This window comes from Octodon degus, unplaced genomic scaffold, assembly GCF_000260255.1.
Source record: "Octodon degus isolate 3935 unplaced genomic scaffold, OctDeg1.0 scaffold00117, whole genome shotgun sequence".
Taxonomy (NCBI): Eukaryota; Metazoa; Chordata; class Mammalia; order Rodentia; family Octodontidae; genus Octodon; species Octodon degus.
The window spans coordinates 9,382,000-9,393,701 of NW_004524693.1; the positions used below are offsets into that span (position 1 = coordinate 9,382,000).

The 11,702-nt window shown below is 44.2% G+C and overlaps 1 protein-coding gene across 6 annotated transcripts in view; it reads right to left on the reverse strand.

The window, feature by feature from the left end:
• Tmem164 (transmembrane protein 164) overlaps window positions 1-11,355 on the reverse strand; it is a 202,884-nt gene extending 191,529 nt beyond the window's left edge. Inside the window, exons 1-2 of one of the 6 annotated variants that reach the window (XM_023699904.1) lie at window positions 11,189-11,355; window positions 9,535-10,195 (exon numbers count right to left, since the gene is read on the reverse strand). In XM_023699904.1, the coding sequence (XP_023555672.1) occupies window positions 9,535-9,921 (387 nt within the window). In that variant the 5' untranslated portion in view covers window positions 9,922-10,195; window positions 11,189-11,355. Of the gene's footprint in view, window positions 1-9,534; window positions 10,196-10,495; window positions 10,583-10,865; window positions 10,990-11,188 lie in introns of those variants that run through there. The other 5 variants (XM_023699903.1, XM_004640037.3, XM_023699908.1 and 2 more) reach the window with 5 other exon arrangements.
• Between the last annotated feature and the right edge of the window lie 347 nt (window positions 11,356-11,702).

Consider the following 11,702-nt stretch of genomic DNA (forward strand, 5'->3'; position numbering starts at 1 on the left):
GCCAGGGAGATGGCTCAGTAGAATAAGTACTTCCCTGGCAAGCACAAGGACCTGAGTTCAATCCCCAGTACCGCAAAAAAAAAAAAAATCTATCAAAGGAATGTATACATTGAAAATTATAGTACTCTGAAAAAGGACATTGAATACAATACAGAAAATGGAAAACTATGCCTTACTCATGAACACAAAGAACCAATATAGTGAAAATGGCCATACTCCCAAAATTGTTATACAGATTTAATGAAATCCTTAATAAAATACCATTAACATGGGGCCAAGGAAATAGCTCAGTGGAATAAGTGCTTGCCTGGCAAGCACAAGGGCATGACTTCAATCCCCGGTTCCACAAAAAAAAAAAAAAATAACATACTTCACAGAACTAGCAAAAGCATTTCTAAAATTCACTTAGAACCAAAAAAGATCTAGAACAGCAGAAGCAATCCTGGGCAACAAATGCAAGGCAGGAAGCATTACACTCTGACTTGAAAGTACACTACAAAGCTATTGTGATAAAATCAGCATGGTACTGCCAAAAAAAAAAAAAACCCAGATCTGAGGATCAGTGGAACAGATTAGAAGAAACAGATACAATTCCAAACACACTCAGCTACCAATTTTTTTTTTTTTTTTTTACAAAGGGGCCAAACATGTTCACTGAAAGAAAAATCACTTCTTTAATAAATGATGCTAGAAAAAATGGTTGTCTACATGCTAAAAATTAAAACTAGATCCATATCTATCACTGTCACTAAAGTTAAAATGGGAAAATCTAAATATTAAAACAGCGCCAGTGAGATAGCTCAAAAGAATAAATGCCTGCCTGGTAAGTGCAAGGTCCTGAGTTCAATCCCTGGTACCACAAAATACATAAACAAATAAATATAAAATAAATATTAAAACAGAAACACTAGATGTACTGGAAAAGAAAGTAGGTAGAAATCTTGAAAACAGAGGTGTAGGCAGAGAGTTCATGAACAAAATCTAAACTGTACAGAAAATAGTTCAAAGAATCAACGACTGGGATCTCATCTTATTAAAAAGCTTTTACACAAAGGCAACCTACAGAGTGGGTAAAAATTTTTAGCCAACTGTCCCTCAGACAAAAGACTTCTGTCTAAAATATATAAAGATTTTTTTTTAGAAAAGCAGACACCCCCAAAATTAAAGACCCAATGCAAAAATGGTCATCTGAGATTAATTCACAGTTCTCAAATGAAGAAATATAAATGGCAAATAAATATATGAAAAAATGTTCATCATCACTGGTCTTTTGAGAGATGCAAATGAAATCAACACTGAGATGCCATCTCACCACAGAAAGAATGGCTCTCATCAAGAAATCAATTAATAACAAAGTGGGGTTGTGAGGAAAAGAAACCCTTCTCCACTGTTGGTGGCACTGCAGACTGATGCAATCACTGTGGATATCAGTTTAGAGATTCCTCAAGAAAGTAGAATTAAAGGTCCCATTCAACTGAGCTATTTCCCTTCTAGGTATTTTTCCAGAATTGAAAATATCATACCCATACCACAGTGATATACGTGTACCCATGATTATAGGTGCACAATTTGTCATAGCTAAATCTTGGGAACAAACCAAATGAGCATCAACTAAGAAATGGATTAAAAAAGATGTGGTATTTTTATACAATGGAGTACTACTCAGCTATTAAAAAAGGTAAACTTGAGGCTTTTCTAAGGTAAATTGATGCAACTTGAGACCATACTCATAAGTGAAATAAATCACATTCACAGGGATAAACATTGTGTTGTCTCCCTAACACAAGAAGTTGAAAGAGTAAATAACATTCAATATCTTTATTGTATGTTGGGAAATGGGAAGAAACTGCTCAAAAGGAAAGAGAAACTGGGATGAGGGAAGGAGAAAACAAGGAAGGGAAAAGGAAAACATAAGATAATTAAACTATTAATCTCTATTAGTTCTTTAGAAAAGGGTTTGTGTTCATATTGTTTGATCAATTTTTATGCCTATATCTTGTAATCTGAGCAAGTACTCCAAAAATAACTATACACAATGTACTAACCATTGTTACTTTCCTACTATTTTCTTTTGAAAATTTTTGGCATTGTTTTCATTGTTTTTCCTCATTAAAAGAAAAAAAGAAAGAAAAGAATGACAAGACCACATTTCCTTCTTATTTCTTCCAGTTGCTCTGGAGCTCACTGGGGTTGCAAGCATGCCACGAACATTAAAAGTCAGCCCTCAGCTGCACGTAAAATTCCTATCTTCCTGTATGCAATGTTTGCCCACTTACCTCAAAGCTCTGTGTATCTGTCATTCACAGCACTGACCCTCCTTGAGCCAGCAGGCAGAAAACAGTTCTCTATCTTGCAAGTCCTCTATCAAGAATCCAAGAGCATTTGCGCTTCTCTGATCATCAGCCCAGGAATGAGACAGCATTCCTAGAATTTTACTTGGCTTGATGAGAGAAAAACCAGGAAGAAATAAGTTTCCAATACTGAGATGTAAATGACACCATATTACAGTTCAGATATTTTCCTCTGAAGTAGGAATCAACCCTGCACTTTGGCACACATTGTCTCTTATGCCTACAGTTCCCTTCCTTTCTCCAGTGCCTTCATTCTTTCATACACATTGACTGAGCATATACTAGAGCCAGGCGTTGTTCTATAAACTAACATAGAAAACAGGACAAAAGGGTCACTGCTCTAAGGGAGCTAACATTCCTCCTACACATGTCAGCTGAAATGTCACATCCTCTAGGAAGCTTTCCTTAAATGTACTGGAATGAAAGGACCCTTTCCCTTTGTGTTTCATTCAAATCTGTTACTGTACAGGTGATAATGTAATTTAGTTAATATGTTGTCTTGTCTGTCTCATCTAAACTGTGAGCAACATGAGACCAAATACTGATTCTTATTTATCTTTGAATCCCGCGGGCCTGGCTCCAATGTTTGGCCCATAACAGGTATCTGATAAATGTTTATTGACTGCATGTAGAAATGAAAAAATCAATCCCACGAGCATTTAAAGCAAGAGTCTCACAGAGAGGTATCATATAGCAACCAGGTACCAACAATCTCTCTTACTAGACTCTGCAGATCTTAGAAACTGAGAAGAAAGAAAAGTAGAACTAGAAGGTGACAAAGAGGCCTGGGTCAAATACTCTGATGATGTAATTCATGGTACTTTACAAGTACCTTAACATCCACCTTCCAGCAGGGCATGGTGGCACAAGCTTGTAATCCCAGCACTTGAGAGGCTGAGGCAGGAGGATCATTGTGAGTTCCAGGCCAGCCAGAACTATATGGTGAGACCCTATCTCAAAAAAAAAAAAAGGCAAGAGAAGAAAGTTGGCATATCCAGATATCTGCCAAATTAGGACCAAGATCCAAAAGCATTATTTCCTGATTGGGATAAAACCAAACAGATAGCTCAGCAGACTAAAGTGCCTACTTAGGCAGAGCATAGCTGCCAGGGTTCGATCCCCACATGTTGTGCTGGCCCCACCCCTGGGGCACACTGAGCCAGGGACTGGGCGTTGTGGTGCAAGCCTATAATCCCAGCACTTGGGAGGCCGAAACCAGAAGGGTCACTATCAGTTCCAGTCTCTGTAGACCCTGTACTAAGTACAGAAAGAAAATACAAGCAGATAATAATTTAGGCCAAGAGTGGGTCACAGTTCCAACAAGGAGCTGTTTACAATGGACATTCTATGAAAAGATTCATGAGTTATAGCTGAAACTGCCTTTCACTCTGGCTATTCCAAAACAGGGACAGGAAGATTCTCTCAATAGGAACAACAAATATATAGGAGCCATGTCCATGAGATCTCAAGGAAATACAGACAGGGCCACCAAAGAAGAAAGGAAAGGGGATCAGTAGAATAAGCACTTGCCTGGCAAGCGCAAGGGACTGAGTTCAATCCCTGGCTCTGCAAAAAAAAAAAAAAAAAAAAAAAAAGGAAGAAGAAGGAAAGAGGAAAGGCAAAAGCTGCATCCCTCAGTCACCAAGATCCAATCACACTTTAGACAACATGCATGTACAATACTGAGGTCAGCTTTGAGCTAGTTACATAATGGCATGCCCTTTCTTATAATTGTTCCTGCTACCAGTGGGGACTGAAGAAACATGCAAAAACAAGCAACCAAGCCAAACACAAAGTTACCTACACTCACATAAAGATATTCATTGAAGAATTCAATTTGTCAATTTGTGCATGTGTACACACCTACTAAGGATCAGACCCACTGCCTCATGCATGCTAAGCATGCACTCTACCACTGAGCTTCATGTCCAGCGCTCAAACCTAACGTTCTGAAATGCACTCAGTGGGTTGGCAAAGGAGAACAGGGGTTACTAGAGTGATGAGAAGTACTGCAGTCAGGTCTCTAGAAAGGTTTCATGAAAGAAAACATTCAGGGGAATATTTATAGAAGAAATTCAAAGCCAATCCCACAAAGACTAAAAAGGTGGCAAACAGTCGAAAACTCAGGGACATTGTGGATCTTCCACTGAATAGAAACCAGAAACGTATAGTTATTTTAAAGCACATGTAATGCCAGGTTGTAATACCTGGTGTTTGGCATGGAAAGACTGTGAAGAGAGCTTTCCTCTTGGCTTGGTATGAGCTACACCCCTGGTACGAGTTACAAATCCAGTTTGCTTGTAGTTTATTACAAGGGTATGTAAGTAGGGGCAGGGATCCAGAGAAAAGCAATAGAAATGATTAGCACAATGATTTCCAGTAGGTATAAAGAAAGGCAAAAGGCGGTAAGGCTTGTCAGTTTTTGAGTTTAAAGTACAATGTTATTAGTCATCTGCCAGTTTTGTTCAGCTTTGCTCAGCTTCTCTAAGTGATCCCATAGTTATTCAGAGGATTAAAATGTTTTGTTTCCATGTGGCCCATTTCACACAGACAACTGGAATAGAAAAAAGTTAAATAATTTTCTCAGGTTCCCGAAGCAGGCCATGAGCAAGATAAGCATCATTATTTTAAATCCCAGTGTTGTCTGTGAACTGTTGAATCCACCAATCCAAACCAACTCTCTTTATGACAGATGTCCCAGAAAGACTGTAGCAATGAATGATGGGAAAATTCTCTGCAAATATCCTTTGAAGTAAGAAATAAAGCAAGGTAAAGAGGAATGTCATGCCTCACTGCTGAGGCCCACATAAACATCATCCTCTTGAGTCCCCCTGGAATGTTGACACAAGACACAGTCCATCTGATAAACTTCCAGCAGATGGCTGGATCCCTCATTGTACCCATTACCCACCAACAGCAATTCCAAGCAGGAATAGTAATCAGCACTCCAGACAACAGATGGGGAATGAGGAGGTGTGTCTGGTCTGAAGTCAAGGGGGAAAAACAGAAAGATAAGTTCTCAATTACACTAGGTTTTCTCTAAAACAAATCCATCACATAGTAACTTGAATTCATCACTGTGTATTCAATGCATTACAAAAAAGGTTACCAGTAGCTCAGGAATTTTTTAGTATATGCCACTCTACCCTTTTAAGAAGGACAGCAGAAGCTGGTGAATTCAAATCAAGTAAGCTGTATTTGGTGGATATCAAATTTTTCATATATATACAAGACAGAAAGTCAAATAGCAATGGCAACTCTATAAAGGAATCGAGCTCATTCAGTATTACTGTCAAAAAAGTTAGTGACTTTTAGCTAAATGGTCAACAGCATCAATTATTATTTACCAAACGTTCAGCTTCAATGCACACTGCTTTATGTAGACACTGAATGTATATACTGTGACCACTAAGTTTGTGCTTAATCAGGTGTTGGTACATATACATAGAACCGATAGGAACTGGACAACTAAACAAGACATGAAAAATATGATATATGCATTCAATTCTTAAGACAAACACAACATAACTGGATTCAAGGAAGATCTACTAATTGAAGATCATCCAACTTTACAATAAGCCAAACTATCATTTTAACCCTTCTGCTAAGAGATTGCAGATTTTGAGGACTTTAACAGCTATGAGAATATCTTCCTGCTAAGCCTTGATTTCCAGTGTTCATGTATAAAAAACATTTCTACCAATGAATTGCTGGAAGCTTTTTAGTGAACAGCATAATCACATAGGAAATACATTCCTGTTACCCATACCTGCCAAAAATCACAAGGAAAAGAGGACTGGCCACACTTGAAGAAATATCTATTGGTATAACTGACAGTCACCACTGATATTTAGCAAGGGGTTCAATAGTGGTATACTAACCTTAGTGCTTGCTCAAAAGTGTAGAATGGCATATACTCTGGCCCAAACATTTTAGGCCAGAGCTGACCTGTCAGATGGTGGTACTTCAGTCCTACTGTCTGCTGAATTAGTACCAGTCTACAGTCCCAGAACCTCTGGGAAATCAGGTAAGACCAAAAAGAAACCCAACAGTAGTAAGCAAGAACAGAATAATTCAGACGCAAGTGCTACCCTTCTTTATGCTACTACAGTTGGCAAACACGCAAAGGCACCGTGCTATGACAGGCGTTTGTGTAACAAGGCATTTAGAATGAATTCCTCACAGACTGAAAAAGGGGAAATAGGGGAACTAACCTGTTTCCCTCCAACTCCTCTCTTGCTGGCCTAAAGCATTACTGCTCTTGTTATTATCTTGCACTGACTTTGAGGAAGAGGCATTTCTGCAAAGCGAAACTCAGTCATCCAGCTGAGGGAGACACATCAGAAATAGCTCTTGCTAAGATAGTCCTTTCAGTGCAGCTAACATCTCCCTTTTCTTAAGCCTCAGAATGTTCTGCTATAATACAGCTTAATTTACATAAGTCACTTACCAAAGCATTTTTTATACATAGTGTCTCCTCTTTGGAAATGGTCATGGGAAATATTTTAACATTTCTTCATCTAGGCCTAAAGCGATCTACCATAACCCTAACTAAATAAGATAATGTTTGTGATAGTTCCTTATGAACAATAAGGCCAGAGGTTTCCATTTAAATGATACAAAGCAGTGATTTAGGGGTAAATAGCAAAGGAGAATAATCCTAGTGGGACTCAAAAAATTCCTCAGCATGACTCTGTTCTCCACCCCCATCTTACAGCCTCAGCGTTTATGTGAAAAACACTAAAAATATCACAGGTGACAGGATTCAGACCATAGTCTCTAAACATCCGTCTCTTCCTCAGGTGCCATCATCTTCTATAAGTGTCCCTATTGGTGATCTGGTTGAGTTTACTTCAAAAAGGAAAACACATGGAGGAAAAGAACACAGATTGCTTACCCTGACATCCACAGAGAATAAACTAGTTTTCCTTATCTGGACAAGGAGATTAGAAGCCTTTCTGAACAGTTCTGTGTTGCACCCCCTCCCACTACATATGGAGAAAAGAATCACTGAACATAGTTTGTCAAGAGCTATGAGTGCAACTCTGCCCATTTTACAGATAAGCAAACTGAGGCCCAAGAAAAGTACTTTCTATATAACTAATAAATGCTGAAGCTAGGTCTCCCAAGTCTTCTAAACGCCTCTAAATATCTTCTACCTAAAACCCATGGTGCTGCCAGGTTTGACCTTATCATAAGAGAAGCAGGCCCAGTGAGGCTGAATTTAGTCCTTTGTTGACCTTCTAAATATCTGGTTGCCAGAGACCTGAAGACCCCTTTGTAGAAGAGGCACTCTCTGACCCTCAACACCTGCCATCCTAAAAAAGCACTCCTGTCCTGACAGCCTCACACAGCAGTAGCTGAGATGTGTTGTTTCCTCTCATTAACAAAAAGCCCATTCATAAAAAGAAAGAAAGAGGACTGGTTCAAATTTACACAGAAGGTCTAGCTGGGACAGCCCTGGACTTCCTGTGAATGGCATCACTTCCCAAAAAAGTCCTCTCTGAGTAAAATGTTCCCTTCCATGTTTTAGCCATTCAATCAGTAATAGTCTCCTTATTCCAAAGCTACAAACACCTCTTTGCCAGATCTGCAAGACAGGAATGGGCCACAGGTCATTCACCACATTTTGAGGATTGGGAAAGAGGCTAGAAATATACAATCCCATCAGTTCCTAAGAACACAGAGCAAGCAAGTAAGCATCATGCTCATCTGCTTGGCCTTCCCATAGGTCAGCGTCACCACTCACTGCCACCCCCACTTTGGGACTGACAGCTTGCAACTCCAAAAAAGGGTGGGTTTGTTTTCCATCTCAGATGCTAATTCATCTTTTGGCTACAGGAAAGTGACCTTCCATCCCTAACACTACCAGTGCCACAAAATGGAAAATAATAGTCTCAACCTCTTGCCCCATACAGGGTCATCATAAGTCTCTTAAGAATAACCATCTACAAATATAGAACAATAAAAATGTTAAATGTAGGTTTCAAAACTGCCCCTAAAAACATACCAGCCTTCCACAGTCTGAAATCTAAATGACTGCTTTCCCCTTGTCCCCTTCCTCTTCCATGATTTTACAGCTTCACAACATCTCTCTAGCTGGACATGGTGGCACATGCCTGCAATCCCAGCATTCCACAGGCTGAGGCAGGTGGATCACTGTGAGTTAAGGCCAGCCTGGGCTACAAAGTGAGTTCAAGGCCAGCCTGAACTGCAAAGTGAGACCCTGTCTCAAAAAAAAAAAAAAAAAAAAAAAAAAAAAAAAAAAAAAAAACATCTCTCTGTACAGGCTCAGTATAGAAAGACAGTCTCATCCTTGGTCCTCACTCAGATTATTTTTATGCACCTGGCAACTTTTCTATTCCATCCCACTTCTTTTCCTTAAGTATTCCTAATGCAAGGAAATTGGGAAGGTTAAAAAAAATCAGCTTTCTGAGGACCCATGGACCATGATCCCTGGAGAAAGAATGAGTTAAAGATGCAAAAAGTAAAAAAAAAAAAGAAAGGAAGGAAGAAAAAAAAGTAAAGACTCTGTCACCATAGATGGAGATCACAAATCCAAAGTTCATGAGTCAGTATGAGGCCTGGTTTAGAGAGCACTTAGTAGGAGCTTATGGGCATTGCAGGGACTCGAACTCTTAGACATATCTCTTCCCCAGAGCATAGGTTCCCAAATGAAAGTGTCATTAAGAGAAACCCCTAAAAGTACTTCCCCAAAGTACCACAGTGGAGACGAGGAATCTTACTTGACTACCTCCAGGAAAGAGGGGTCACTAGGCCCCTGCAAAATTACTGCAAAAGGGAAGATGGCTGGGCCACAGACCACCGATAAGGCAAGGGCACCTGGCTGGGGCTGGACTTCCTGCTTGTGAAAGGCCAGGACAGAACAGGGCAGGGCAGGGTAGGGCAGGGCAGGGCTGGGAAGGGAGGGGCGGCTGGCCTGAGTGCCACTCATTTCTAGGGTTTGGGTACAAGTTTCCTTGCCTCCACTGTGGGGCCGATACATCAGGAAAACATGAAAAACCCCAAATTTGAAATTGGTACAAACACAGCCAAACACTGGAAAAATATTTTTAAGACTCCCACTTCCCACAGGGATAGGGGTGCCTTACACTACCCATGTCCTGAGCACCCAAATGAGTCTTATCACTTAGGCTGCCCAGGAAAAAGTCAACAGACTCACATGCATCATGGTGACCAGATGACAGGGGTTGAGCAGGTAGATGACGGTCCTGGTGGCGAACTTAAAGCCCACCTCCACCCCGAAGGTCAGGCACAGGGCTACTAAGAGCAGATTCTTGCTCAGGCTCTCCTTGCCTTCCTCTGGCCGCTGGGTCACCTGCTGTGGCTGGCTGCCACGGCCACCCCTACCATTCTCCGTCTGCCTCAGGATGAACCGCAGGGCCACCAGGATCTCCAACAGGGCCAGGGTCAGGACCACCACACTTTCCAGCAGCCGCTGCTGCCAAGAGAGGAAGGCAGCACAGTCCGGGCCCCCATTGCCTGCGAAACTGGGGTCCACGCCCCCATAGAGCCAGTCCAGGAGACTTTGGTAGCTGTACCGGGACATGATATAAAGTGGTTCCTCTTGACCACTGTGCAGGAAGCAAGAGCGAGGTGGAACAGGACCCCAGAGGGTTGCCTGGGTGGTAGAACATGTAAGGAGGGAACACTCCCACACCCCCCTCCAGACACTGGGGCACCTAGAACGGGGGACAGGAAGCTACACGCGAGGCCCGGGGTAAAGTGCTGGCTCTAACTTGTCCCCACGGCTGCCTGGGGAGCCCCCCGCGCTTCTCCAGTGGCCACCAACGAGGCAGGGTTGAAAGGAGCCGTTGGCCAATCTAAAAGGAAGGAGAGGAAAAACAGGTCTCAAAGAGGCAATTGCATCGGGAATTAACGAAGCGGGGAGGGGTAACTAGCAGGGAAGAAAAGAGGAACGGGGCAGCGGCGAAGCAAGCAGGAGTCAGGGGAAGCAGGAGGCCGAGAGGGTCAGATGGGGGTTCAGGGGACCCTGCAATGCCGCGGAAGCGAACCGGGGGTACAAAGGGGGTGAGAGCAGGGCCGGGAAGGCGGGGAGGGCGACGGGGATGGCAGGGACGCCGGACTCCTCGTCTCACGCACTCCACAGGGGGATCTCTTACTCGTGCAACCGCGTGGCCGTCTCTGCCCCAGCTAACAACTTCGCCACCAACGGCCCCTCCAGCCAATTTAGAGCCGTCCCGGTCCAGCCTCCCGCCCCCGGGTACACCCCGGAGTCCCTCAGCTCCACCCCCAGCCCTAGTCACCCGCCTTCCCTCCCGGCAGCGCCACCCTCAGCCCGCAGCCAGCCCGGGACCAGCCCCCCTCGCGCGGGCAACGGCGGGAGGAAGCCGAGAGGGAGGGCGGGAGGCCGGGCCAGTCAGGGGCTGGGCTACAGCCCGCCACCTCCCTCCGACCCGGGCAGGCACTTCTCCCACGCCTCCTGCTCTGCCCCGGGGACGGGTCGCCGCGCCCCTTGGGGATTTCACTCACCTGCAGCTCTGCTTCTGGCCCCGGCTCGGGCGAACGCTACGCTCCCGCACTCCCCACGCCCAGCGCCCAGCGCTTCGCTCCCTGGCGGCCGCAGCTACCGGCGGTGCCTGGGCGAAGAGCTCCTCCTTCCCTGCAGCAGGCGCGCTGGCTTCCTCCTTCCCCTCCTTCTCTCCTCCCCCTCGCCGCCGCCACCGCCTCCCTCGTCCTGCGTCCCTCCTCCCATCCAGTTCAGCTTCTCGACCCCACCACGTCCTTGGGCCACCGCTCCCCTGCCCTGCCTCCTTTCCTCTTCAGCCTCCCGCAGCCCCCTCCACCATTCACACCTACGGTGCCTCATCTGGGTTCTCCGCCTCTCCTGTGGCTCAATCTCCGCCCCCTTCCTCCTCCTCCCAGCCTGCCTAGTCTTCTGCGTTTGTGGAGCCTGCACGGGTGCACATCAGCCCTCCTTCACAAGCATGTACTGAATTCGCCTCCTCCTGGAAGCCTCGCTGCCTGACTCCACTTCCTGCGACTCGTGTTCCAGGGCACTTCGGAGAAGGAGCACGCGGCCGGCCCTCACTAATTTCTTGTGGAATGACTAAAACTGTCAAGCTGGGCCAGCTTGACTTTAGGGGTATGCTGAGTATGGCCTTCTCTTCCCACCTGCTGTAAAACAGATTGTTACAACAACAATGGTAGGTTTCTCCCACCTTCCTAGCTACAGCCACAACCCCCACTTTTGTGCCTAGTACTGAGACTTCCCCACCCCAGGACCACTCCTCCCTCTGACTCCCAGTGGTTTTTAAATTGTACCTCTCCCACACAATCCCTCTCCCTTCTCTTCAGACTCCCTTCCCT